General features: G+C 43.8%; 6 protein-coding genes across 9 annotated transcripts; 3 read left to right on the top strand and 3 right to left on the bottom strand.

Moving 5' to 3' along the window:
- The first annotated feature begins 91 nt into the window (after positions 1-91).
- LOC124337003 lies at positions 92-2197 on the top strand. The gene is made up of 7 exons (XM_046791004.1): positions 92-285; positions 380-505; positions 581-797; positions 857-1011; positions 1078-1279; positions 1351-1602; positions 1665-2197. The coding sequence occupies exons 1-7, from the start codon at positions 169-171 to the stop codon at positions 2150-2152; spliced, it is 1557 nt and encodes a 518-aa protein (XP_046646960.1). The 5' UTR covers positions 92-168; the 3' UTR covers positions 2153-2197.
- A 411-nt stretch (positions 2198-2608) lies between these two features.
- Positions 2609-5125, bottom strand: LOC124337063 (protein Wnt-2b-A-like). The gene is made up of 5 exons (XM_046791088.1): positions 4778-5125; positions 4030-4268; positions 3676-3956; positions 3254-3542; positions 2609-3015 (listed from the first exon to the last, which is right to left on the bottom strand). The coding sequence occupies exons 1-5, from the start codon at positions 4852-4854 to the stop codon at positions 2747-2749; spliced, it is 1155 nt and encodes a 384-aa protein (XP_046647044.1). The 5' UTR covers positions 4855-5125; the 3' UTR covers positions 2609-2746.
- An 807-nt stretch (positions 5126-5932) lies between these two features.
- On the top strand, positions 5933-10084 carry LOC124336878 (WASH complex subunit 4-like). Its single transcript, XM_046790767.1, has 7 exons — positions 5933-6145; positions 6212-6467; positions 6528-6789; positions 6858-8797; positions 8876-9141; positions 9214-9815; positions 9876-10084. The coding sequence occupies exons 1-7, from the start codon at positions 6082-6084 to the stop codon at positions 9960-9962; spliced, it is 3477 nt and encodes a 1158-aa protein (XP_046646723.1). The 5' UTR covers positions 5933-6081; the 3' UTR covers positions 9963-10084.
- Positions 9991-11355, bottom strand: LOC124337191. The gene is made up of 4 exons (XM_046791289.1): positions 11042-11355; positions 10711-10884; positions 10473-10519; positions 9991-10405 (listed from the first exon to the last, which is right to left on the bottom strand). Exons 1-4 carry the CDS (start codon positions 11139-11141, stop codon positions 10217-10219), a joined length of 510 nt encoding a protein of 169 aa, XP_046647245.1. The 5' UTR covers positions 11142-11355; the 3' UTR covers positions 9991-10216.
- Positions 11356-12117: 762 nt separating this feature from the next.
- LOC124336889 lies at positions 12118-20963 on the top strand. 4 transcript variants are annotated; one of them, XM_046790794.1, is made up of 12 exons: positions 12118-14453; positions 14534-14880; positions 14950-15133; positions 15252-15468; positions 15557-15626; positions 15704-15853; positions 15980-16122; positions 16399-16603; positions 16678-17401; positions 17472-17712; positions 17804-18092; positions 18258-20963. In XM_046790794.1, the coding sequence occupies exons 1-12, from the start codon at positions 14413-14415 to the stop codon at positions 18689-18691; spliced, it is 3045 nt and encodes a 1014-aa protein (XP_046646750.1). In that variant the 5' UTR covers positions 12118-14412; the 3' UTR covers positions 18692-20963. The 4 variants fall into 4 exon arrangements, with proteins under 4 accessions (XP_046646750.1, XP_046646749.1, XP_046646747.1 ...); XM_046790793.1 differs by having other exon boundaries at positions 15231-15468; positions 17472-17706; XM_046790791.1 differs by having other exon boundaries at positions 15231-15468.
- On the bottom strand, positions 20933-23124 carry LOC124337015 (succinate-semialdehyde dehydrogenase, mitochondrial-like). The gene is made up of 6 exons (XM_046791019.1): positions 22922-23124; positions 22491-22848; positions 22373-22425; positions 21981-22293; positions 21415-21910; positions 20933-21345 (listed from the first exon to the last, which is right to left on the bottom strand). The coding sequence occupies exons 1-6, from the start codon at positions 22937-22939 to the stop codon at positions 21075-21077; spliced, it is 1509 nt and encodes a 502-aa protein (XP_046646975.1). The 5' UTR covers positions 22940-23124; the 3' UTR covers positions 20933-21074.
- Between the last annotated feature and the right edge of the window lie 3917 nt (positions 23125-27041).

The following is a 27041-nucleotide window of genomic DNA, read 5'->3' as shown; positions in this document are numbered from 1 at the left end:
AAATCTCATCGTTGTTTTTTAACTGATTGCGATCGGACTTTGATTGGGCCGTCTTATCTTGAATGGGGAAAAAACCTCGTCTATTATTATCATATCAATCAATTTTGTCTCACAAGTTTACAACGACACACTACGTGTATAGTAGATTGCTCTTTATTAAAAGTCAAAATGGCTAAATTGGAATTATTTTTAATCCATTTGAGTCTTTCTTTGTTATTTTCGGTTTGGCAGACCAGCGCTGCTCTCAGTCTGGAAGACCAAGTGAAACGACTAACTGAAAATTATGTAAGTTTGGCTAAACTTTTAACTGTTCTCAGCATAGTTCGTACCTGTATGTTATTGATATTATTTGACTGTATTATTTGTATTATTTCCAAAGGTAAGGTTAAATGAAGTTGTGGCGACAAAGAATGTTCAACTAGAAACCAAAGTTATGGCACTGGAGACCAAAGTTGCGGCACTGGAGGCCAAAAACGTTAAACTGGAAACTAAAGTTCAACATCACGTAGGTTTCCTCTCATTAGCGCTGTGTTGTAATAATAATCCGCTAAAATAAATTTTGAAACAATATGATAAACAGGATATTTTAGTGGAGAAATTGGCTCGGCTAGAAATCGCTCTGCAACAAGCAGAAGGTCAAAGAACAAGTCAATTATCCGTTAAAAATTCTATGCCCAGAACTTGTCGAGAGGCTCGGGCAGCGGATCCATCGCTGAATTCCGGCATGTACTGGATCGATCCTGACGGCCAAGGAGTTGGCGATGACCCGATTTACGTCTACTGTGACATGGCAAAAGGTAATTTAAAGTAGTTAAACTCACATAATGTAACTTTTACCTGGAATTTCTGTTTCTAGGATCGACTGCTATTCTGCACGACAGTGAGTCGCCGATGGATGTTGGCCATTGCGCTGATCCTGGATGTTATTCCAGGACGATCAGGTACAACGCCAGTAGTCGGCAAATTTCAGCGCTAGCTGAACTCTCCGCCGAATGTCATCAATCAATTAAAGTAATACGCCATTTTTATTCATTATTTTTCCCCAGTAAACTTAATCTATAGTGATTAATTAAATAGTACGATTGCAATTTTGCACCGCTGGAACTCAATGCCATCACATACGCCTGGTGGAATGACAGAAACGGAAATGCCAAAACATTTTGGGCCGGTGACAACACGGACGTCCATCTTTGCCAGTGCGGATTGGATGGAAATTGCGTCGATCCTTTCACCAAATGCAACTGCGATTCCGCCGCTTCAGTGCCATTAACCGATGACGGTATTAGAACTAAATATCTCATCATCTGCTCGACACAAATTTAATCTATGATTATTATTTGAAATATTCAGGAGTCATCACTGATAAGCAAGTTCTGCCCGTCACGAGACTCAATTATGGCCGAACTCAACTGGAAACTTCATCCGGGATTCATCAACTAGGACGTTTCGAATGTACCGGCCAAGTTGCCGTCACTGGAATGCCAACGTCGTGCGAAGACCTCTGGCGGATGGGACACACTTTGAGCGGATTATATTCCGTCGTGGGAGCTAAAATGGTCGAAAGGGTCTACTGTGATTTCACCAAGTTACCAAATGACGCGGGTAAAGTCAAAGGTAAGCATTGAAACGTTCTTAAACTTTCATATGTGTTTCTCATTCGATAGGTTTCCAGCGCTGGATCGGGTTTGAAGATGTCAAATCATCACCAACTTATTTTTACGTCAAGAAAACCTTACCATTTAATCAAGTTGGAGTTCCAGTTCCATTCGAGATTGTGGAATTGAATGTAGGAGGAGCCATGAACGAAACGACCTGGATTTTCACGGCACCTCGCCCGGGCCAATATTTTTTCTCTGCATCTGGAATTGCATTTCTTCCATCTTCTACATCTTGGGTTTTCTTATTTATGCGACTGATGAAGAATGGTAATCCCATGTCGGGTGGTCACGCTGATGAGACCAACACCCCAGGTGAATACGAGACATTTTCTCTGCAATCAACTCTAAGTTTGCAAGCGGGGGATCAAATATGGTTAGAGATTGCAAATATTTCCCCGGGGGTAACACTTCATAACTCACTTAATGGTTACACTAACTTTAATGGATATCTCATTGAAGAAGATATTTCCGAGTCACTGACCACATTTGTTTGATTTCAATTGATCCCAATTAGTAACAAGAAGTTTAGTGTTTGTGGTTGTACGCGGTGTAGTCCCGGAGTTATTGGTCTTTTGGTTCTGCGGAAGCCGGAATGTGGAAATCTTTAATGCGTGTCGACGTCTAAATAAATATTTGCAAATTTAACCGCCCATCAATTCAGCAAAAACGGTTTTATTGTTTGTAACAATGGGAAAACATTTGCATATTAATCGAGAAGAACATTTGAAAATTTGTTTATCAGCTGGAGAGCTACAGTAGTAAATAACCATCCGCCACGGAGTCAATTCTGTCACATCTATTCTCGACAAAAGCGTATGGCACTCATCTGGTGGATGGTAGAAAATCAGTTGAATTTAATTCCAACTCGTAATGGACAATAAAAAGACGAACGATTCGATCATTTCAAGAAGTTAATTTTTTTTCTGTTCAGATACTTAAAATTGGAACTATGTACATCAATGCGCTCACCGAGACAAAGGTAAAGAAAAAAAAAAGAAGAAATACTTCATAATAACATAATAATATCTGGAAATTATTCTTTTGTTTTTTGTCTAGTCAAAATTTTCAAAAAATGTCGGTCGGTTGTGTCATTTCTTCTTCTGCTGCTGCTGCTGCTGCTGTTTGGTGGCGTTGAATTTGTTGAGTTCAAACGACTGCAGCGGCTTGCAAAAGTGCTCGTCCTTCCACTGGGTGCACGTCTTGCACTCGACCGAGCAGCACCACTTGAACGTGCAATTGCACGGCGTCGACACCAGCACTCGCCTCGTGTCGTAACCGCGTCCGCAGCACAGCAAATCGCATCCGTCGATCCCCTTCGAGGTTTTATTGCACGGTCTTCCGGCCGTCCCGATCGAACCTTTATTTTAAATTAAAAAAAAAAATAATTATTTGGTTTTAATTCATTTCAATATTTTTTTAAATAATAAAATTTAAATCTAATTTGAATATTTTAATTTTAATTCATATGAATATTTTAATAAAAAATTATTTGGTTAATTCATTTAAATATTATTTGAATATTTAAATGTTAACTCATATTCTAATTTTAATTCATTCATTTGATTGAATGAAATTAGCATTTTTTTAAAACTCACCAGTGAGGGGATCAAAGGAGCAGTAATCGGACGAGTGTTCCAGGTAGACGAGATCGTGAACTTGCGGCGGATTGGTCTTGAGACTCTTGCGGTTGTCGTTGAGATGGTCGGCCGTGATGAGCGTCGTGCCCGACGGGTCGGAGCTGACCTCCAGCGAGGCGTCGTATTTCTCCTTCAGGTAAGCGCCGACTTCGCGGAATTCCGGAAGTGTCGTCCAGCAAGTGCGGACGTTGCAGGCACCCGACACTCCGTGGCATTTGCATTGGTGCCTCATCAATTTGTGAAGAGCCTATCAATTCAAATCAATTCATTTAATTTAATTCATTTTAATTATTTAATTAATTAATTTAACTATTAATTATTTAATTTTTTCTTTGAATAATTTGTTAATTTTGATTGAAATTGCCAATGAAAAAATTTACCTTTCGACCGACTCGGTTGTTGTGGAGGTTCATCAAGGCTCTTGAGTCTCTCATCTTGCGCTCGCGGGCATCGATGAACTGACGGGCGAAATTGCTGCCGTAGCGGACGTTGGTGGAGCATCCGCCCCAAGCGAATTCGCCTTGCTGGTCGTGGTGCTTGCCCAGTCTTGTCTTGTCGCAGGCGCAGTTCAATAGGTCGCCGCGGTTGCAGGCCCGAGAGATCGAATGGACCACGCCGGCCGAGCTGATGGCGTACACAAAAGCCGCTTCTCGACTTCCGGCTGTTTAAACACAAAAAATGATTTAAGTTTAGTTTTATTTTAAATTCATGTACAAGATAAATCAGACTCTTACATTTGACCAGGGATTTGCCAAAGACGGTGGCGTCCCTGTCGATGGTGGAACAATTCCATCGGTGCTGGCGGAATTGGAATTGGCACTCTTTGATTCCGGTAGCGGCTCCCTCGCCAACCTGGACCATGTGATCCGGATGCTTCTGGCAGAGTCGTCTCTGCTTCCGCTCCATGCCCGGAATGTGATCGCAATACATCCGCGGATTAGCCGCCGTGCCCAGTTGAAATTTGCTCAAAAACCTGGGCAAAAATTATAAGAAAAAGAAAATCAGAAAAAAGGGTTTTTTTAAATAAAATATGCTAATTGGTTTATAATATCCGTGCCCAAAAGTTTGACCGATATGCTATATGATACCTATACACATAGTCCAGGGGATTTGGTCTCTACCTTATTACCAGAGCTGAGCTGAGCGGTGGTATCTTTCTTTATAAGTAATTACGGAAGCCTTATTACACGCACACACTCACGCTCTTATCGCATAGACGCAATCGAGCGAACGTGAAATTGAGACACCCTTCAACCCTCAGGATTATGCATAGAAGCAACCCTAGCAAAATGGCAGTCACCGTTTCTCACTATCAAATACGATAGGAGCCCAAATTTCGTTATAAACGTTGCCGGCCATCCAGCACTCTTACAACTTCCCTAAATCGGTTAACCCCTTTCCCATCCGCTTCACCGTCCAGGTGGGGGGGGGGAATCTATATACTTAAGCCCACTCACTCACAAACGATATCTCTCAACTTACCACCAAGTGGACGAAGCGAATTGTGGAATGGTGATGACGGCCAGGAATAAGACACTGCTGATCCAGTGACAGCGCATTCTCTTTGATTGGGTTGTGAGTTGATTAGATAAGAAATCCGTTAACAGTATAGACACACACACACACTGAATCCTCTCAATCACTCGGGAAGAAATCAATCAATCAGTGAGCCACCATAACACACACACACATAGAACGGACCGGCCACTAAACTGACAAATATAAACAAAGCCGTACAAGTGTTACGGTTTTCTGTTTGGGGATAAATTGACTGTGAAAGTTTTAAAGTTGAAAAGAACTGGTGGTGGTGCAAGTGCTGACGGTGATACTCGGCCGATGGCCAGAACGGGAATAAATACTTTGGGCCACCCAGTCCGGCTACATATAGCAAGGTGGACCAAGAGGGTTGGGTGATGTGTGTGTGGGTGGAGCGAAAAAATAAAGACGGGCGCCCAGGATATATATTCACAAGTTACAATTAATAATTTTTTGGTACTGGGGCGGAATCGTGAGAAAATTCTTCGATTTCGCACCTCGTCCGCTATGTCCGATCCGTCGAGACCCTTGGCATATCTCAGGTGGGTTGTTTAAATCGAGCCGCTATATCTATGCTGCTGCTGCTGGACCTGTCCGGTGTGGGTGACCTTGCGCGTTCACTTTTTTCTCACCATTTGCCCAGTATAGTAGTACGGTTGTCCAGGAAAGAATGTGGCACCCACCCAGACATTTCGGGGTGGTGCGAATAATTCACCCCACCGTCTAACTCCCTCGTAATTCCCACTGGGGTTGTATAAAACAAGATCAACCCGGCGTCATTAGTTTTCATCATATTGGATTGGGGTGAGGGGGAGAGATTAATCCACCACCCCCAATCGATTGCTGCCCAGGTTCCCCGTAATCTATTTTCTCACGATGTTTTAGACCGTGGGAAACCATTTCGCCAGAAACATCAAAATGTTTTTCGATTGACCATTTATAGTTGTTACGTCACAGTTATTCATTGTTATCTCATCAGTAATACTCTTGTTATACTAATGTTACATCATCGAAACAGATCGAAAGATGTAAATTAACCAATTTGGAAAAATTGGAACTTTTTTAGTTTCGATTTAATCCCATCCGGCAACTTTGTGATCTAGCAGACGATTTTGGTATTCCGAGAATTTGAAGATTCAGATTATTTTTTTGTGTTTCCAGAGCTTGTTTACGTGTTATTATAGTCACGGGCGTTTTTTAAATGATTTAATTGATTTTTATTGAAATATCGTGTTGCTTTGATTTTGAAAATGGTAGGGATGAATGGGAACTCGACAGTCACCAACCACGAGTATGGGAGATATGCCGCAGAAAGTGAGTTGGTTTTATTAGTTAGAATGGTAATCAGTTTCACTAATCTCTTGTTTTTTTTTAATGCAGAGGTGGCCAAAGAATATGTTGCAAGAGAATATAGCGAGTTCATGGTCAAGTGTGGCTCAAATCTGGAAGCAGTGTGTCAAATTCACGAAAATTTGAGCAAGGAAAATGTCAGTCAGACAGTCAGTCTGGATTTAGTTCCCTGCGAAGACATCTCCCTAGTCGACCTTGTCCACTCTGATCATGAAGAGCTGAGAAAAGTTGTCCTGGCTCTGGGGCATTTAGTCAGCGAGATGGACTTTCTTGTTGAAGAGGGGAGGTTAGATTCATTTCATTCTGTTCATGTTCTGTTCATGTTCATTTCTTTCTCATACCGAAGGTCCTTCTACTACCCTCTCCTCTATTACGGTGAGGGTGTGGACGAGAAAGCTCTGCAGGCTGGAGAGGGCCATGCATGTGCCGGGAGAATGGTCGAAACATTGCAAAAGTTGCTGAGCTATGTCAACTATTGCTACAAAGTAATCAAAAATATGGTGGGCCAGCTTTCAAGATTGTACTGCAGCTCTGGCGCTGGACCAAAATACTTTGAGATTGGGGAAACTCATTTCAAAATCATTTTCGAAAGAATGGGATGTGTGCTGGTATTTTAATTCTCAACTTTTCCCTTAAAAATATCCCGAAACTAACACACACACTCTTTGCTTTTCAGTCAATCCTTGTGAATTTGGATTCCATCATTAACCGAAACAACTTGCTGAGGGAACATGTTGCTCAACTGCAGCATGTAGTTCGATCCATTCAACACAACGCCTCCAATTTCGACACGACGCCGGAAGATTTGCGGCTGCTGGACTTGTCGCTCGACGAAATCACCGAGAAAACTCTTTCGGGCACGCTCTTCCTCCGATGCATGAACCAGAGTTTCCCCACCAGCAACAACAAAGTCTTGCTGGACGAGATTTCAGCCAACGTCAAGGGCTTCCTCGAAGAATTATCGTTCCGTCTGGACAAGGAAGGCGAGCGGGACAATTACGAGAACATGCAAAAGTTTCTCAACATCGTCTGCCTGTTTGTCCTGCACGCTCACATCGGTCTAAAAGTGGACAACCGACAGCTCAAGACCATCCTGGATGTCGCCAAAAATTCCATCATGGCCGTCCCTCTGGTCGGGTCGTGTCTGTGGTTCCCTGACCAATTCTTGTCGCTCTATCTACCCCGCGGAGACCGGGCCGTCGATGCCAAAATGCTGGAGAGTGTCGGCTCTGCCCGGTTCCAGTACGTCCGCCAGCGTTCCCAGCAGCTGGCCAAAGACCTTCAAATGTGGAACACGAAAATCGTCCTCTGGCTGTCGCGGCTGAGCGGCCAGCACGTCAACAGCCAAGAAGAATTGACCAATCAGTGCTGTTTGGTCCTGCAGGGGCTTCGCTACGTGGCCAAACTGAGCGGCGTCGTCCGTTTGATATTGAACCTCCACTTGGCCATCCAGCCAGTCATTTCCAAAGGCACAGTCATGGCCGCCTTTCAGACGTTCGAGCTCATCAAGACCTTGCAAAAGGCCATCGAGAAACAGCTGACGGATTACCCGCAGGCCTGGATGCACCTGCAGCAGCAGCTCCGTCGTTCCGTCTCCGACGTGGTCCAGTTGGCCGCCAAGCGATTGGCCGGCGAGAAGAGCAGCAAGAAACGTCCCCGGAAGACGGTCAGCGCGGCTCTGGCGTTGGCCCAGCGAGTCCTGAAAGGTCCCTGCACATCATCCCGTGTTTCGACGGCCAGGATTTCGCTGGCCATCGCCTGTACCGCCTTCCAGGACGAAGAATTGTCCTTGCTGGCCCATCGTCTTCAGAAGATGGAGCTCCTTTCCGTTGGCATCCGCCACCGTTTGAGTTATCTGGCCGATTGCGAAGTCTTTTACTGGCACAAGTCTCTCCTCAACACTTACCTGCCGGAAGCTCGTGAAAGACGCTTCGAATCGTCACGTATTGGACAGACTCTGATGGCCGTCATGGACTGTGAATTGGCTCTGGCCAGCATCAAGCATCTGGCCAATCCTCGGCAGCTGGTGGAAGGGCATCAGAAATTCATCCGCCGATCCCTGGACGTCCACATTTTGGAGCCGCTGTGCGCCTCGGTCGAGACGGAATTGCGGATCCAGTCGCACGCCCACCTCCACCCGACGCCGCGCAATCCGTTCAAAGAGTCGCCGTGTTTGAGCCAAGCGCTGGGCGACTTGCCTCTGGGCCGGCACGAGCAGCTGAGCGTCCCCCACCGGGTGGAACACTATCTCGGCCAGACGTTCTACAATCTGGCCGCTTTGGCCTCTCACGATTGGCGCAAGTACGGCCAGATGAGACTCTTGGCCGGATTGGCTTTCAACCTGAAGCCGCTGCCCGACCGGCTGCCCAGCCAGACCCTGGAGCAAGGGCTCGACGTCCTGGAAATCATGCGCAACATTCACCTGTTTGTGGCCCGTTTCGGCTACAATCTCAACAACCAGTTCTTTGTCGAGCAGTCGAGCACCAGCAAACACTTGAGCACGATCGGCATCAAACACGCGGCCAATTCCATCAGGACCCACGGGTCCGGCGTCGTCAACACGGCCGTCAACTTCACCTACCAGTTTCTCCGCAAAAAGTTTTTCGTCTTTTCTCAGTAAATGAAATTTTCAGACTTTTATTTTTTTTTTTTTTTTTAAGTGTTGAACCGTTTGAATTTTTCCCGCCCAAATAGGTTCCTGTACGACGAGCACATCAAATCGCGGCTGATGAAAGATGCTCGTTATTTGCGCGAGTTGAGCCAAGGCAAAGATTCGGCTCTCCGATATCCGTACGAGCGGGCCGAGAAGTTCCACAGGGGCATCCGCAAATTGGGACTCAATTCCATCGGATTGAGTTATCTGGACCAATTCCGAATACTCATTACCCACCTCGGAAACGCTTTGGGCTACGTCAGGATGTTGAGAAGTGGATCCATCCATTGCAGCGCCGAATCCTGTGGTATTATACATCATTCCGGCCGGATTCAAATGATATTCCTAACAAAAATTGAATTATTATTTTTTTTTCCAGCTCCTGTTCCGGATTTGGCGGAATTGGTTTATCTCAATGAAACTGGACTGGATCATCAACTGGGCAGCAGTGCCAGTAGCCTTAAAAACCACAACGATACGATGGACATGGCCGATGGATTATTCGAATCCTTGGCTAAATCTAATCCGGCTCTCTCTAGCCTATCCGAACTGTCCAGCAAAGCCCTGGACAAGGTGCTGGACGATCTGGCTCAAAATCTGTCCGAGAGTTCCGACTATTTCAAACTGCTGGTGGACGTCTTCCGGCCGTTTTTCCGCGATCCTCGCCACTCGCACTTGCGCCATTTTTACGTCATCGTTCCGCCGCTGACGGTCAACTACGTCGAACACATCGTCACCTGCAAGGAGAAGCTGATGAAGAAGAACAAGCAGGAAACGTGCACCTTCACCGACGACGGACTGGCCATGGGATTGGCTTACTGCCTCTCCGTTCTGGACCAGTGGAAGGATTTCGACGCCCTGCAGTGGTTCTCATCCGTCAGGGAATTTTTCGAGCGCGAAAGGAAAATGGCCGGACTCCAATCGCAGGCCAGTCAGGACACGCTGAGTCTGACCCTCCACCGATTAGAAACTTATCGACAGGTGAAATTAAAAAAATAATATCCTTGTCACATTGATTTGATTTTTGTTCGTTTGCGACAGGAATTTGATTTGTTATTCTACAACTTGAACAGCGCCAGGATCTTTTTCCGCCACGAACGGCCCGTTATTCCAGCATCTTCCATCTAGTCTCTTTCACATTCTCAAAACACCGTCGTGGATCGAACAAGTTTATTAGAATTAACCAATCGAAAGCGGTGAAACACTTTCATTTTGTTTACAATTAATATTAAATACAATGGAAAAAGGATTATTTTTTCGGTCGAGAAAAAACCCCACTCAAAGAAATGACGACGGAAGAAAACAAATTTTCGACTTGGATTATTTAAAAATTGTACGTTGAATTTTTCATTTAGGAAATTGTCCTTTGATTTCTTTGATCATCAGACTGATGGTGACGCGTTGACTAGTAGAGTTATTGCGCTGTAGACTAGGAAGAATGAGGAAGCGGTGGCGAAACTGGGCAGCATCAGGTTTTTGGTTGCCGCATTGCATCCGTCGCTCTGGCAAGTCAGAATGCATCCGGCCAGACTTTCGTGTTCGTATTTGAATTCCCCGCACTGGTTTTCCATCTGTAATGTAAAAAATTCAAATTGTTTGTTTGTTTTTATAATATTATTATTATTTTTATAAATTTACGTTTTCCAGGGTACAGGTTCGGATGACTAGCTTCTCCCTGGTGCCATCTAACGGTTCGTTGAAAGTGTACAACAACCGAAAAACCAAATATTATTATTGGCCAGTCGAGAGAAAAGTCAACGTCGTCAAGTCAATCACATCGCACCAAGAGAAAAATGTTAATGAAGACAAGGTCGTCAAGAGATTGGAAGAGAAACTAAATCGACAATTTATTATTAGAATTCGGAGGAAAACTTACAGACTGTGCCGACAACTTTAACGCAGAAATTGGCCGGAAATTTGCCCACGTGACCTTCTTTGGGCACCATGCAACCGATTTTGTAATCGGACATGGCCGGATGGAAAGGATCTTCGCAGCTCATGTCGGTGCCATTGCGAGATGAGCACGTGTAGCAACTGATGCTCCCCTCGGCTATTGGGCAAGAAGAAGAAGACGCAAAACGAAAATGGTCAGAAGTTGAAAGAAACTACACACACAGCGCGGAATAAACCGGAATCGAGACAGCACCATTTTATCTTTAGGTGGGAGGTGGGAGGGAGGACAACGTTTAAGTGAAATGTTGCAAAACCTGTTGGGGCGATAACGATCAGGATCAGCCATAAGGCCACCAAGGACGACACTGCTGCGGTGTAGTAGCTGCTGCTGCTGGCCTTGAGAGACGCACCCATGGCTCTTTGTTGCGTGTGGTGTCGGCTGGAATTGAACGACGACGCTGGGCTGGCTGCTCGGGTTGGAAGATGGACGGACGGGACGGAGCGAAAGTCTCTCTGTGTTGGAGCTATGGCCGCCTGGTGTAGGGTTTGAGAGGTAGCAGCAGGAGCCGGCAGTTATTGATGTAATGACGTCACGACGCCACCAAAGACGGAAGAGGAGGAGGAGGAGAGAAAGAGAGAGAGAAGTGAATCGAGTCGGAAGAATCAGACGGAAGAGAGGAGGAACGGAGAGAAGAGCTCGGTGGACTACTGCTGCTGCTGCTGCTGCTGCCCTGGCCGCTCGATAACAGATTCAGTTGCTCCTCCGGGGAACTTTTCGGATCGTGGAGTTGGTGAGGGGGGGGGATTGCCCAGTAGCGCCACGGCGCCTAGCGGCTCAAATTGGCAACTCGGCGTCGCTTAATTATTTCTCACCACCATCTCGTATCTACTACGAATCGAAAATTTATTAATAATCATCGCCCGTCCCCATCGAAAATCGAAACAAATAAAAACTTTGAGGCGCATCCATCGTTCCGTTCCGGAGTGAAAAATCCTCTTGAAACTACGCACTTGAAACAGCAGCTCACTCCTTCAAGTGGCTGTTGGTTGGAAATAAGAAGAAACTGTTAGATGAATATGTAGGCTCCTCCCACTCCATCCGCCGACCGCAGCTAGCCTCCCCCCTCTCCCCTGTGCAACTTATTACGCGGGGTCCCTTTCGCGATGGATGGATGGATGATGAAGATGACGGATGAAAAAAAAAAAAAACGGAAACAGGAAACGGCCATATCCTAAAAAGGCCACGCCCATCGCTCTCTCATTTAGGTTCGTTTCGTTTTCTAACGAGAGCGTCAGACTTTTAGGCCGCCGCCGCTGCCGCCGACGCTCCCGAATTTTTTCTCCCATTTGAACGTTGAAAAAAGCCGAGAGCCGAGAGAGAGGGGCTCAGGTAAAATCAATAATGGCCGCGCGCGTCCTACTACTACGTCACAGTAAAAAGCGACCAAAGCCCCACACCGAAAAACGGGTGGCGGGCGGGGGGTAGTAGTAGTGGGCGTTATATAGATTGAAAGCAAAGTTCATCGTTCGCTTCTTATACTACATTTTCGTTTTGATGAAATTGAAAAATAGATTTTTGTTAAATTATTTTCTCCCACCCTTAAATGGATAGATAATCACGACCGCCATTTTGTGTTTTTAAACATTTTTATTGACCATCGATTAGCGTGCATACAACTCTCTCCTTATTGATGGAGGGGTGGTGGCTTTTGCTATTCTATCCCCCTGATTTTATTACAGACGACAAAACGATTTCAACTTATTTTCGGGTGAGGTGGTACACCTCGGGGCTGTTAAGAGGGGGGGGGGGAGACTTTTTTGAGAAATGTGTGTGGACCTTTATATTTTATGAGTTTTACCTGAGCCCCGTTTCGAAATAACCCCCCTCGGTCATCCGGCCCGTTTTTCTTCATTCCTCTTCTTCCCTTCTTCTTTCTTACCACACTATATTCTAACCTTCTTCTTCTTCTTTCGTTTCTTTTTTCGGTCGTAACCGATGATCACCAGCCCGAGCGGCCCGCGGCAGCTTTTTCCCTGTGTGTATGTGTGCCCCCGACCATTTCCAATGGGGGGGAGTAGTAGGGAGGGGACCGAGTTAACGTGACCGTGTCCAGTCAACCGTTCATAACTGCATTTCTTTTTTCTCTCTTAAAAAGAAATGTCAAGAAGATTGTAATCTTTGAAATGCGGGGGGAGATATCTATAGTATACTACATTTATATGCGAATAGATTTTGAGATGATCATCACTGGGAGTTCAGAAACTACATAACTCACGTCGGCCATTGCCCACCACCATCGGTCGGGAATGATTCCGAGAGAGACACAGAGAGTCAAAAAGAGCTGCCAGTTATTTGTGCTATTGCAACATTATTCACCTTGAGTTTTATGTGTGACCAGTAACTACACACACACACACATACATTCGACGGGTATATATGTGCTGAGAGCGAGGTTTAGAACACGCCCGAGGTTCTTTTTTCATGCTCATTTTCTCTCTTCTTCTTCTTCTTCTTCTTCTACTTCTACTTCTTCTTTGCTAGTCCTCTAACACAAACGCCGCCCTCCTCCCCCCCCCCCCCCTCTTTCCTTCGCCATCACGACGGACGAGTGTGTACACGATAGCCAAGGTCGTGCCAGAGTCACTCACTAGCTTTTCCACCCAGCCCCAGTGTGTGTAGAAAAGTCTATATATGCGGATGGCGTTAGTGTTTTGTTTTTCTAGCCTTCTTCTTCTTCCCTTCGCTAACCCCCGGACGCTAATATTATTTTATCACCGCCATTAAAAGAAAGAAAAGGGCCCCCAAAAAAAGGGAAAAACATTAAAAAACCGTCTGTAATGTTCCGTCCGAGGCCATTTAGATTTCAAACGGCGAAATCTATCAAAAAATATGGTTTAGAAAAATCTACATTTTCGACTAGCTGGTTGGTGGGTTGGAGCTGAGCAGCAACCCCAGCCACCACCAAACCAAAGAATATTTATCTCGGCCAAAGTATCTTGAGAAAAACCCTCATTTCTTCTTCTTCTTTTTGCGTATGGTGGCCAGAGAAAGAGAGAGAGACGTACAACATAAACCCGTCAGTGAAAAACCAGTCTGACGCGCCGAGAGCTCGGGCCAGCTAGTGGGCGGAGCCAAGTTGTTTGATGCCAAGTGCAAAGGAGAGCCGAGAGAAAGTTGCGTTGTACTTTCAGTAGATGAACTGAGAGCTCAGCTGCTCATGGTTTGTGTGTGTGTCTGCGTGTGTGTTGTGTGTGTGTATCGTTAATATTGAAGAGAACGACGACCAGCTATATAGCCAGCCCTCTATCGATATAGTGGTCCCCCCCCGATTTTTCATCCATTGTTTGGTGTTGACATGTTGGCTAGTCTGCATCACCTTGCGTCAAACAGCAGGAACACCGTAGTGACTTGAGAGTGGGCAAAAAAAGATTTCTTTTCGAGCAGCCATACACGCAGTACACACCAAAATGATGAACGATTGCAGCCATCAGACAGATCGCGCCTCGGCTTCAAGAGCTTTGTGGTCAAAAGTCTGAAACTCGAGCGCCACTGTGATTCTTTCTCGAACCCCCATCTTGGATACACATCTATATATTTCTTTTTTTGTTGTTGAAATCTGTGAGTTACCCCTCGTTCACACACAAAAACGGCAGTTTCGTTTACTGAAACCAAAGATTGGATATCATGGCTGCCCAGGAGGCCCTTCATGGACTCCACAACACTCCGTAAGTTTTTGTTTCTGGCTTGATTTTGGGTTTTTCCAGCACTCGATGGCAGGGCCTAACCGTTGTGATCACCATCTCAGTTACGTGAAGAATGAACCAATGGGCAACAATGGGTATGACTACAACTATGCCATCAATGATGGCACCTACGCCAATCATCACTACAATCCATACATGCACTATGGAGAGCCTCAACACACTTACGATCATCTAGCTTCTCACCACCATCATCACTATGGGCCACCTCATCAGAACGGTCCTGGCTCAGAGAACCACCACCATCCTGTTCACTACCCACAGGCCCAGCCACAGATCCCGAACCCCCACATGAATCAACACCACCATCCACATCACTATGGGCACGGGATGGATGGAGGAATGAGCCTTAACCCTCCATCCCACTACAGCATGATGCCATCGAACACAGGTATCATCAAGAAATGACTCATTTCAGTTATGTTGGTCGTTGGGTTCATTTCCTTTCTCTGCAATCCAGGTGGCCCAGTGTACAAAGATGAGAACACAGAAGATCCGTACAGTTTTGTTGATGAAGAAACAGGGGCAAACAGAAGTGCAGTTGCACCTGCCGCTGTCGAGTCAATCAAAACTGAGCCCACCACGGGTCCAGCACCTAAAAAGCGTGGACGAAAGAAGAAAATCCTACCCGAACCAGTCCCAAGGTATTATCAATATTGATTTTGATTATCGAGATGACTCAGAAATCTGAATTTTTCGACCTCCTCCATGTTTTTTTGTTTTTGTTTGTTCATCGTGCAGTCCTTTCTCTTTTGCGCATAGGGACGTTGAGCCACTGCCACTGCCGCCAATGACAATGGACAGCATTCTCCCGGTCGGAGCTGACGCCGCCGACGGCCAGCCAGGCAAACGGAAGTACACCAAATCTGAGCATTACAAACAGAGGCGAAGACATGACCGATTCAACGGCATGACTGAGGAGGAAGTTCGGTCTAGAACACTCCCAGATCATCTGGCCTCAAACTTGGACGTCGTTATCGTAAGAGTCGCCATTTTGATTTCGAATGACTTTTTATATACCCAGAAAAATTGCAATTAATTGTTTGTATATCTCCACATTTTATTAGATTGGAATTAATCCGGGCCTTTTCGCTGCATACAAAGGACATCATTACGCAGGGCCGGGCAACCATTTCTGTAATAATAATCATAAAAAATGAATTTTCATTACAACATTTTATTGACGTAGTTAAACGTTTGTGTGCCGCCAACAGGGAAGTGCCTGTATCTAGCCGGCCTTGTTCCGGAACCGATGACGGCCGATGATGACTTTAAACTGATGCATTTTGGCATCGGATTCACCAATATGGTAGCCAGAGCTACAAAGGGTAGCGCCGATCTGACTCGCAAAGAAATCCGAGAAGGTATTATCCTACACGTATAATTTCTTTCAAGTCTTAAATCTTTTTTCCTTCATCATAAAAATTTGACATAAAATTTGTAAAGTAAAAAAAAGGGGAGAATTATAATTTATGTCTTCACGCTTGTAGGCGGCCGGATATTACTGGAAAAGTTACAGCAGTACCGGCCAAAGATTGCCGTCTTTAACGGCAAAGGTATCTACGAAGTCTTTAGCGGCAAGAAGGAGTTCACCTTCGGCAAGCAGCCCGAATGTATTGACGGAACGAATACAGTGAGTTTGTTTTCAGCCCAACCGTGAAAGGAGGAGCAAAACTTTTTTCCCGTTTTCCTTTATCAGATTACATGCCAACCCCACCCACCACCACCACTTTTTTGTTTTACAACAACTAGCGAAGATGAACAAGACGCGCCAAAAAGTTTTTGACCTCCTCATCCCTTGTGCTCGCTTGTCTCTGTGTACACGCTCCTAACTAGATTAACTTGATAACGGGTTTTGAGTTGTGTCTTTCCTTAACTGGTCCGTGTCTTCTTTTTGCCCCCACTATAGTTCATTTGGGTGATGCCGTCTTCGAGTGCCCGATGCGCTCAACTGCCCAGAGCCATGGACAAGGTGCCGTTTTACTCTGCGCTGAAAAAGTTCCGCGACTACCTCAACGGCCTCATTCCCGAAATCGATGAGAATGAGGTGATCTTCAACGATCCAAAGATCCGGGCCGCTGACGACGGCACGGAAATTAGTGAACATTTAAAAGGTAACACGTCGAATCATTTCATTTGTTATTTTTATTCTTTCAATAATATCTAATAATCATTTCAATTCCGGCAGTTGATTCCCTATCGTCTGATGACTTGCCGGCCCTAGTAGGAGCCAGCGAGTTCTCGGTAGACTCTGAGCAACAACAACAGCAGCAACAACAACAGCCAATGAATCTCCCTGCCTTGCTTCCAATTGAGGACGGAATGGGTGGCCAGGTCCCGGTAAAAAAGAAACGTGGGCGGCCCAAGAAAATTCGAGCGGACGGAACAACAGCTCCTACCCCGGTGAAGCAGTCGAGTGTTTCGGCTGCGACGTCCAGCTCGTCTACTGCCATGAACGGTGCCGACTTTGTCAACGGCCAGCCGCCAAAGAAGAAGCGAGGGCGCCCGAAAAAGATCCGAACGGACGAGGTCCGCCCCGTTCCGCAGATGATGGATGCCAACGGAGGTCTGAGCAATTCATTTGGCGGAGGCGGCGGCAGCAGCAGCTCCAATCACTCTCACCTGGAGAATAATCGCGGGCCCCACTCACCTGCCCCGTCCAGCTACTCCAGCATGGCCGGCCACTCTTTTGTCAATAATCAACCCAGTGTAATCAACCACCCGTCATCATCATCCTCCGCCTCCAGTCAGCAACAACATTCTCACGCTCTCGACTATTACGGACGGGCGTCCAGCAATGTCGGAGGAGGGCCGCTATCGGGACTTTGTAACGACATGTCTCCCCATCAATCCACATCATCAACACCTCAACCGGCCACGTCATCGCCTCGTCAATTGGAATTCGATCCAGGGTGAGTCTCAAAATTTTCCATCCATTTTGATGGACGGACGGAATTGGCTAATTGATTTCCTCTTCGTAAGCGACAGGATGAGGGAAGGCCATCCGAAAACGGAACACAGGGCCACACCGGCCGAATTGAACGGCGATTCCAGGCATCACCAAATGACTTCTCCCGGTGTCAACAGCAGCAGCAGCAAAGCGGCCGAGCAGCAGCAGCAGCACCACCCACCTCCTCCCAGGAGTCATCCGGGCACTCCGCAGCCCATGGCTTACAGGCCTACGCCACCGGCAGTCGCTTATCACGTCCCCAATCAAGTAAAGGTCATTTCGTGTCACCCAACGTCGTGTCTTTTTCCGTTCTCGTTTCAAACGTTTTTCTCTCTCTTTTTCCATCTCGTTCTCCTCCCAACAGGATGTTGCAAGTAAGAGCTTATCAGGTCTGGAATCGTTGGTGGACCAAATTCCAAACATGGCCGATGGAGAGCAGAATCAACAACAACAGCATCAACAGCAGCAGCAACAGCAACACCCAAACGGCTTACATGGTCAGCAACCCGTGGCCGTGTCGACGAGTTTCGGTCACTACAGTACAGCCCCTGCCCAGCCTAGTTTCTCTTATCCTTCAACGTCATTCGGTCACTACGCGCCTCACTACACTACCCCCAATGGAGGATCCTTTCCACCCAACCTCTACAATCCAGGTACAACATCTATCCACTAGACAGAAAAAAGTCTGCATTATATTAAAAATCTCAAATTTCCGTTAGTATTTTTTGGTGATTATTAGCCAATGATGATGACGTGATGTAACCTTGTTTCTTTTTTCTTTTTCTTTTGGGGGGATATTTATTCTCGGTTGGTGTCAGGTGGCCAAGAATCAGTTTTCAATAGGACGGGGACAGTGTCGTATCCGATGTCGTTCCCAACGTCTCAAATGAACGGTCGGAGTCCTGCCATGGCTGCTGGCTTTCCATACTCTAGTTACGGCCAGGCGTACCCTCATCCGCCGCATAGCGGGGCGCCATCTGGTTTCTCTCCTTACAATCCGCCAGGATCCGGAGGAGTCATCGGCGGTTTCCACCCGAGCACTTCGTACGCCTACGGCACCACGTACGCCCCTTCGTACACGACCACTCAAGCGGCTGCCAGCTACCTCAACGCAGCTGCCGCCAATCACCAAGCCCTCGATGGAAGCCGAGGTCCAAGTGGAGCAGGAGGTAGTGCAGGAGGTGGTGCAGGAGGATCAGCAGGGCCGAAAGATGAGCGAAATTCAGATCCGGCTGCTTTCGGTGGGTACTGAGAAGAAGAAGAAAGAGATGACACACACTTTGCACTACTACAAGGTACATTACCCCCGAAATCATCTCTAACTAATTAAACAAAAAGAAAAGAAACTCTCTAAAACTATATATACATAGCGAGTCCAGCATCAGGGTGTTACATTATTATTTCCCCCCCCCCCCCCCATCTCTCTCTAATCTTTGATCAAGGAACGGCAATAATCGATCGTGTCCCTTTCATTTCCTTCATCACTCCCGATCATATACAAAAAGAAGAAAAAAAAGAAAAAGTTTAATATTTTCGATGCTCAAATGCTCCCCAGATGTTCTGTAAACTTTTTTTTCCAGTTTTTGTGGACATATCAGTTGTTTGTTTTTTCTCTCGCCCCCTCCCCCCACTCTAAATCACTCCCGACATCAACCGTTTTTTTACTATTATAGTATACTATTATTTCATTTTTTTTTTAATTACTCAGCTAATCCTTTTACCAACAAACTCCGGTAAGGATCGATCTCAAAAATTTCTCTCTCTCTCTAAACAAGAATTTTTTTAAAAAACCGAGCAAACAAAGAAAAAAAAAATTCAAAATCAATTCCCGCCCCCTCCCGACTCGAGCTCTCGATTTTAAATTGTGAAAGAAAAACAAAACTGTACAATCTCAGTATTATGAGCTTAAAGTAATCATCAGTTTAATTCACAACACGTTGTTGACACGATCATCATCATCACAGGTTTTTTCTCTGATTTCTCTCAATCTTTTGGGTAATTTTTAAACATTTGAATTACCATTCTTCAATTAAAGCGTTAATTTTTTCCTAATTCTTTCTGTACAACTGTCCCTTCCCGGTGCTATTTCGCTTTCGACCGCGAAAAAGATTTTTAGGTTTTTTCGTTTCTTTTTTCCCACGACTTTTTATTTGATTACATAACTTCAGATTCACACACACACAGTCCCACATTTTGATGGTCAGGGTCCATCAGACGAGGAAACGTATCTACGTAATAGCGAGTGCCCTTCACCGTTTTTCTTTTTAAAAAAATCCCCAACGACACACAAATTTAAGAAATTCTTTTTTTCCTTTTTCTTAAATTCGACTGAACGATTTTGGACCTTCCGCTTCGCGTTATTAAGAGAAACGGAGGGTCTACCACACACACTCACGTATATATATATATACATACATAGAATTTATATATATATATATGCATGGTCTATTAAAGAAAACAAAAAAACGATCCTTGTGCCAAGCTTCCTTCTATCGATTTCTACTATACAGACTCTCTAGCTATCCCTTTTTTCTGTTCTCCCCCCATTTACGAGGAAAATAACAAAACACAAAAAAAAGTTGAAGGAAGAAAAAGGAAGATCCTCTTGAGGATGACACAATAAGCTCAACCATGGATTGGACTGTTTTTATTTTGATTCCTTTTTCCCTTTCTTCTTTTGTTCCGTTTGTTGATCCCTTGTCAAAGTTAGGAAATCCCCTCCACCATCACACACTTGCGCGCGCGCCTGTGTGTGTGTACCCTGTGGATAGAGAGCGAAATAATAAAAACCAGAAAAAAACAAACAACAAAAAACTTACTTGTCAACTAAATAATTTGAAACATTTCAAAGAACTTGAGCCGTATAAATAAAATGTACCAGACTGACACACACATGAAAAAAAGGGGAGGAAAAAATATTAATACCTCAGAAAACTTCTAATTGGGTGGAAACAAAAACCATTTATCCTTTTTATTTTTGTTTCTTGTGTTTCAAATTCCCCCAACTTTGGAGTTTATAAAAAAAAAGAAATAGCGAACAGATTTGCCAATTGTTTCAGAGCATTCTTTACGGGGTGAGAGAAAAGAAAAAAAAGAAATGATCACAAGCTTATATATCGATTCGATGCCACACACATGTCTTATGTTCGCCTTTGTTTGTTTGATTTTTTATTTTTCTCGAGTATTTTCCCTTCTAAATATTGTTGGTATATATGATTGCAAAACGTCCCACTCTTAAGCCCCGCCCTCCTATTGTCCAATAAATCCCTCCCCCCCTTCATCACTATTGTTGTTGTGTTGCATTTCAAACACCTTCCTCCTCTAACGTCTCTATCTCTCTCTCTCTCTATCTATCTCTTTGACTGTTGTATGATACACACTTATTATTAATAATCCCATATTACTTTGAATGGAAGTGTTGTTGTGTATGAGAATCTTTTTTTGACAAACGGCCCCCGGTTTAAAAGAAAAGAAACTACAACATAAAAAAAAATTAAACATTAATAAACTTGTATACCCACGTACACACACCACGGTATGATTTGAAACATGTTTTTAAAATTCACATTCGTAATGTAGGAAGACTTTTTATTTTGGGTTTTGTAAAAATGTGAACCTTTTGGAATTTAATTCATTCAATTGTTTAATCCGCCAAAGCAGACGTATTTGGTGTGGACGTAATCGTCCACTCCGTGACGGGAGCCTTCACGACCGAAACCGGATTCTTTGACGCCGCCGAACGGCGCTTCAGCTGCAGAGATGAGGCCTTCGTTGACGCCCACCATTCCCGACTCGAGACGTTTGGCCACTCGCCACACTTGGGCGTAATCGTTGCTGTAGAAATAGTTGGCCAGCCCCCGTCTCGTGCTGTTGGCGATGGTCACAGCCTCGTCCTCGGAGTAGAATCTGTACAAAACATTTCGACGAATGAAATCGGTTTGAAACGACGACAGTTTGAAATCATTCAAATTTTACTTGTAGAGGGGGCAAACGGGTCCGAAGATTTCTTCGCTGTAGATTTTCATGTTCTCGGTGATGTTGGCGAGCACCGTCGGTTGATAGAAGCGACCCTTCAGAGTCGGATGAATCCCGCCGCCAGAGACGAGACGAGCTCCTTTGCTCACGGCGTCTCTGACGATCCCGTCGACTTTCTGGAACTGCTGCTCGTTAATGAGTGGCCCTTGATTGACGGCGGGGTCGAACCCGTCGCCAGAGACCAATTGATTCTTGACAGCTGTGGCCAGCATCTCGGAGAACTTGTCAAAAACCGATTCGTGGACAAGTACACGGTTGGTGGCCACGCAAGCTTGGCCAGCGTTTCGGAATTTGGAAGCCATGACACCTTGAACAGCTCTCGATAGATCGGCAGTTGGGAATATGATGTAGGACGCGTTGCCACCGAGTTCCAATCCAAGTCGTTTGACGGTGCCGGAAGATTGTTGGTAAAGTATTTTACCAACGGCAGTCGATCCTTTTCAGTGTTCGAAATTGAGTGATTAAAAGGATTCTTATATGTATGGGCTGTTGTTGTAATGGTATACCTGTGAACGAAATGCCAGCCACTTTAGGGCTGGAACAGAATACTTGACCGATGGGTCCGGCTTGGGATCGTGACGATGTCACGACATTGAAAGTTCCGGCTGGGAAACCAGCTTTTTCTACCAAGGCAGCTAGAGCTAGTGCAGAAAATGGCGTGTCTTCGGCGGGTCTGGCTACGCAAACGCAACCGGCAGCAAGAGCAGCTGCAGTTTTACGAACGAGCATGGCCAAAGGGAAGTTCCATGGAGTGATGAAGCCAACCACACCAATCGGTTCTTTCAAGACTACCATCTCTCTCGTATTGTTTGGTGCAGCCTAGTTAAATACATTACAAATGGCATAGTTAAGAAGATATGAAGCTTCAGTGTGAAACTGGAAGTCCAAAGTGGTATACCAAAACTTCACCGTAAATTCTTTTGGCTTCTTCAGCATACCATTCTAGATAGCCTGAAAATAAAGAGAAAAGGGATGAAAACGGTTGAAAGAAAAATGAGACAACTGTTAAACGATACCTGCAGAATACATGACTTCTCCTTTGGCCTCTGCCAAGGGCTTGCCACATTCAGCCGTGATAATTTTTGCAAGATCATCACTGTGAGTATTGACAAGCTTCAGCAAGCTTTTGAGCTTTATTCCTTTCTCCTTTGCTGGCAATTCTGCCCAATTCCTAAAACTGTTACTGGCAATTTCAATTGCATTTTCTGCATCCACAACAGTTGAGTCCTGAGCTGTTCCAATGACTTTGTCATTGACAGGATTTGTTACTTCAAACGTTTTGCCAGAAGATGCTGCAACCCATTTTCCTCCAATAAAGTTTTTATCTCTCAAAAGGCTAAAAAATCTGCGGCCGGTAAACTGGGTTCCTGTGCACTGAAAATTAAATAGAGAATTAAGACGTGGAAAAATGTCAAGTAAAAAGACCTTTTAATTATATTAAACATACTTTGATATAACTCAACATGTTCACTTCCTTATCGATTTCACTTCGAGATTAACAGTTGTGCTCCGTTACTCGTCTTTGATTAGTACTGACAAGCCATGAAAATCACTTTCGACTGCAGTCACGAGTCAGAACTATTATAGTTTTCAAATGTTTATTTTGGAAATCAATAGAAAACAGTGAAAAACCAGATAACTTAGATAACAATTCGAAGTGGCACAGCACACAGACACAGATTCGTTTAGATAAGCGCAGTCTGTCGTCGTCCGGGAGAGAAGCAGCCTGCATCAGCGCTAAGGTGCTAAGGTGTATAAAACACGAACTATAATTTTAAGTTTAACGATGTTACATAACTAGATAAGTAAGTTAACTACAATTTATGTGTGCGAAATGTCAGAGTTTCGACGTTGTCATAGGTTTTCGTCTGCTCAACTCACATCACTCAAATTAATTTCTTGTCAAGTTGCAGAGATAGAAAATTAGATACAGACTTTTCAACTTTGAAGCAGTATTCTTTAAAAATTAAAATGCCTCAAATTAATAAGATATCTCTTTCAGAAAAGTGCCTAGATTTTATCGTAAAAAACATCGATAAATTTTGTATGAAATCGGGCAAGGAATAACTAGAAGAAATCGCTTCAGAAATTTGCATTAGTCCCTGTGATCAATTACGTAGGTGTTAACTTTATCTATTATACAAATTGTTCAATTCCATACATTTTTCTTATTCTGTTTTTTTACTGTTGGAAATTGGAAATACTTCATCAGCCTCTTTTCTGTTGGACAAACTCGTAATGATATTGATAGAGACTTGTCGTCTCCCTAGACAAGAAATGTCTAGAGTTTCTAATCTACGGGGGTAACTAAAACTCGGGGAATGGACTCGGGGGTCGCCATTTTCCCCGAACTTTAGTGCGTTCAAACGGGGTGACGGGTAAAAAAAAAAAGACTAAAACTCAGGGAATGAACTCGGGGAATGATTTTTTGGGCTGACGGACACGGAGTATGGAGCAGTCTAACATGTAACATCCTGCGTTGCCATCAAATTTGTGTCCAAAATGGCCAATCAGCGTACAGCAAAAAACGCTGTACGCTGTACGTTTGTTATTTAAACAACCATTTTCTTAACTACCAAACACAGAATCGCTATCTGCTCCAGTAGACTAGATGCAAAATTCGACAGAAGTTGTGGATTTTGAAAAATTTGTAACTTGATTTGATTTCCGCAAAACTAAAACATCGTTTTTTGTCTTATTGCCCCAGCAGTGGTGGCGGGTTGCGTTTAAACTCGTACAGAAGAAAACCGTCTTGATAATTTTTTGAACATTTCAAAAAGAAAATAAAAATTGGTCCAAACAATATTTTTACTTTTATTTATTACAGATATTACATCGCTAAGGTAAAGCATTGGCTTATGGGGTTTAGGGTATAAATTTAGAGGTTGTTGGGTTTAGTATGTTTGTTGGGTTTCAAGAATTGGAAGATATAGTAACCTTATTAGTATCTAAAGGTATGGGTCAAGCCGACACCCTAGCGGCGCGTTGCTGTGTGAAGGGGTGCCTTGAACAGCAGATTTTTGTTTGGCTCGCCCCATGTGGTTTTTGTGTAGGAAAAAGACAAAAAAGATTTCGATTGGTTTAAGTGAATGCATTCCGCAACGTCCAATGCAAATCAAATGCGGACTTTGGGTGAAATAATCGTCGCGCGTCAGTTTTAACAATTCTTCTTGACCCTGGGGGGGTGTTGACTGTGACTAGCACGTCCTTGATTGTATCTTTATCTTCGGGAGCTAAACGCTTCCGATCTTAATTAATAAGAATATCTATTCAAAACGTGCCGGGAACAATTTTTGAATGTGAGAATCTTGTATCATTCAACACTAGGTGACACTACGGAGATGACATTTATTCATTCGAATTTCCCTTCCTAGATGGCGAAAATGTCGAGCTATTACTGGCTCGATTGGAAACGGGGTATTACAAAAATAAGATTAAATGGGCCATCTAATTGTGGGATTGAACTTAGTTAATGCAACAATTATTGTCTGTGTTAATACAAATTATAAATAAATTTAAAATGGATAACGTAATTGTATTTGTAAATATATTATTAATTCCTTATTTGGAATGTCATCATTAATTTAAAATTTAAAACCCTCTGCAAACTGCGCAATAATATAAGCTGTTTACCATTAGGATTAGCAATACATTTATCATTAGCCCTACAAAGCTGTTTACTATTACATTGAGCATTATGATTACCGTTTTTAGATTTAGATTACCGTTTTTAGATTTACGAAAAAAAGTGGCACGAACGGCTTGCCATATCCAGTCACGTAGTTTGATCAATATCGTCTGATATACTTGACCGTCTGAACTTTTTGATACTTGTCCCCAGTGACTTGTTGTTTTAACTATTTTAGTCTAAGGACTCTCAGACATAAATGAATGACGTTTCAGACACATCAAAACATCTTTCCCAGAACAACAAGCCATCATGCACGTGTATTAATGCGGACGTGATGGACACAGTAAACTTGGGTAACATTGAATATTTGCAGTAATTTTCAGCATGAACTATTCTAACATAATGTAAATTAATGCTCGATAAAATAAAAACGGAAAAATGTTCAGAGTTATCCATAATATTAGTTGAGGGTAACTTTAAGCCGTTTAAGCCGGACTCGTGCCCACGACTAAAACAGTAAAAATGTAAAAATAAAATTAAAAAAAGAAAGAAAGAAAAAAAGTAACAGATATTTGGTAATGATTAGTTGTGTCAGCTCTTTTCAAAGTAACCCAGACTCCATTCTGACGGTGACTTGAAAAAAAAAAACTTAACATCTATGGTAGCTATTAGATAATTTTTATTAATTCTTACGAATTGCTTCCACTCTTGTGAAACATTCCATTCATTTAATTTGTTTCAATAACAGTCGAACGTTTAGTTGGTTTGGCCCTGTAGTTTAGTGGTAGAAATGGTTGAGGATTTGGAGGCGGCGTTGCGATTGAAATAAAGATTATAAACCTTATGTTATGGCCATGGCAATTGAAATGTCCCGGCAGAAAAATACTTGATTGACAGAAACTAAAATTCTGCCCTAATGGCAGGTTGGGCACACTTCTTCGCTCTGGCGGTGGGTATCATGTAATTATTATTATTTTTAAATTTCTTTAATACTCTCTCGCTCGTCACACACACGCTCATCTCACTGCACAGAATCCCGATCGACGGTCTTTATTTCCTACAGCCGGTACTCAGGTACAGGTGTGCATGGAATAGATTCCACATTTGTATAAATTTTAAATCTTACATGTCTCATTTTCCGTAGCCTGCGTAATTCCGAAGCTATGAGTCTAATAAATAGGCCCGAATATGCCCTATATACCTTATAGTTCCGGTCGTCGGAAGGGCGTCGTCGCGTCGTGCATGACTCCGGTGAGGTGCGACTTCTATTTCATATTTCATTTAATAAATAGTTAGTAATGCCACTGCTAATTGTCTATGCTAATTGTAATTGGTCTAATTTTGTTATTCACAAGTTAAAATTCTACAGGAAAAATTATATGTCTGGGAAAGTATTTTAAAATTTCACGCGCATCTAACAATTATTTTTTTTTGCAAATGTCTGTGCATATAATAACCGCCTATTGATAAAATGTTGTGTCGAAATAATACAATTGTTTAGTATTTTACTGCCCCGTTGAGTGTCGATGTAGAACTACTGACGTTCAGCTGTTATGGCGTACGTGATCACGTGACTTCAGCTTTCGAGAGTCACAATTTTTTTTTGAAGTGGCAAAAGGTCACGATTTGTACCATCATCGATACACACACAGCAATCTAAAGTGGTTGTCGCTTAAAATGTTGAACCATCCAAGGTTTGAGTACATGCACACTTTGTCGTGTCGTTGAGTACACAAGGAAAACTCAATAGCTTTTCCAGCTTTTTGCTTACTAGACCAATTACAGCATTAATGTAGAACTATAGTGCCTAAATGTTAAAATTTCACGTTCGTTCCGCATATGTAAAAACTACTGCCTTTTAAATTTTGCCTTATGGCGGGATTTCAGCTTTCGCGATTGTGGACTTCAAATGTTCACTAAAAGTTGGCAAAAGATG

This window comes from Daphnia pulicaria, chromosome 4, assembly GCF_021234035.1.
Source record: "Daphnia pulicaria isolate SC F1-1A chromosome 4, SC_F0-13Bv2, whole genome shotgun sequence".
NCBI classification, from domain to species: Eukaryota; Metazoa; Arthropoda; class Branchiopoda; order Diplostraca; family Daphniidae; genus Daphnia; species Daphnia pulicaria.
The sequence above is the reverse complement of the archived record's forward strand: the minus strand, read 5'-3'. Positions and strand labels throughout refer to the sequence as shown.

What these genes read in the sequence shown, in the direction of transcription:
- LOC124337015 (XM_046791019.1), bottom strand. An exon ending in GGCTGGCATTTCGTTCACAG is followed by an intron (nt 21,911 to 21,980) that starts GTATACCATTAC and finishes AACACTGAAAAG; the next exon opens with GATCGACTGCCGTTGGTAAA. An exon ending in CCCGTTTGCCCCCTCTACAA is followed by an intron (nt 21,346 to 21,414) that starts GTAAAATTTGAA and finishes TGTTTTGTACAG; the next exon opens with ATTCTACTCCGAGGACGAGG.
- LOC124337003 (XM_046791004.1), top strand. Translation starts at nt 169, where the DNA reads ATGGCTAAATTGGAATTATTTTTAATCCATTTGAGTCTTTCTTTGTTA. An exon ending in AACGACTAACTGAAAATTAT is followed by an intron (nt 286 to 379) that starts GTAAGTTTGGCT and finishes TTATTTCCAAAG; the next exon opens with GTAAGGTTAAATGAAGTTGT. An exon ending in CTACTGTGACATGGCAAAAG is followed by an intron (nt 798 to 856) that starts GTAATTTAAAGT and finishes TTCTGTTTCTAG; the next exon opens with GATCGACTGCTATTCTGCAC.
- LOC124336889 (XM_046790791.1), top strand. Translation starts at nt 14,413, where the DNA reads ATGGCTGCCCAGGAGGCCCTTCATGGACTCCACAACACTCC. An exon ending in CAAACTTGGACGTCGTTATC is followed by an intron (nt 15,469 to 15,556) that starts GTAAGAGTCGCC and finishes ACATTTTATTAG; the next exon opens with ATTGGAATTAATCCGGGCCT. An exon ending in GTATTGACGGAACGAATACA is followed by an intron (nt 16,123 to 16,398) that starts GTGAGTTTGTTT and finishes CCCCCACTATAG; the next exon opens with TTCATTTGGGTGATGCCGTC.
- LOC124336878 (XM_046790767.1), top strand. Translation starts at nt 6,082, where the DNA reads ATGGTAGGGATGAATGGGAACTCGACAGTCACCAACCACGAGTATGGG. An exon ending in AAAGAATGGGATGTGTGCTG is followed by an intron (nt 6,790 to 6,857) that starts GTATTTTAATTC and finishes TTTGCTTTTCAG; the next exon opens with TCAATCCTTGTGAATTTGGA. An exon ending in TTGCAGCGCCGAATCCTGTG is followed by an intron (nt 9,142 to 9,213) that starts GTATTATACATC and finishes TTTTTTTTCCAG; the next exon opens with CTCCTGTTCCGGATTTGGCG.
- LOC124337063 (XM_046791088.1), bottom strand. Translation starts at nt 4,854, where the DNA reads ATGCGCTGTCACTGGATCAGCAGTGTCTTATTCCTGGCCGTCATCACC. An exon ending in TTCGCTTCGTCCACTTGGTG is followed by an intron (nt 4,269 to 4,777) that starts GTAAGTTGAGAG and finishes ATTTTTGCCCAG; the next exon opens with GTTTTTGAGCAAATTTCAAC. An exon ending in TGGCAAATCCCTGGTCAAAT is followed by an intron (nt 3,957 to 4,029) that starts GTAAGAGTCTGA and finishes GTGTTTAAACAG; the next exon opens with CCGGAAGTCGAGAAGCGGCT.
- LOC124337191 (XM_046791289.1), bottom strand. Translation starts at nt 11,141, where the DNA reads ATGGGTGCGTCTCTCAAGGCCAGCAGCAGCAGCTACTACACCGCAGCA. An exon ending in GATCGTTATCGCCCCAACAG is followed by an intron (nt 10,885 to 11,041) that starts GTTTTGCAACAT and finishes CTTGCCCAATAG; the next exon opens with CCGAGGGGAGCATCAGTTGC. An exon ending in TAAAGTTGTCGGCACAGTCT is followed by an intron (nt 10,520 to 10,710) that starts GTAAGTTTTCCT and finishes ACGAACCGTTAG; the next exon opens with ATGGCACCAGGGAGAAGCTA.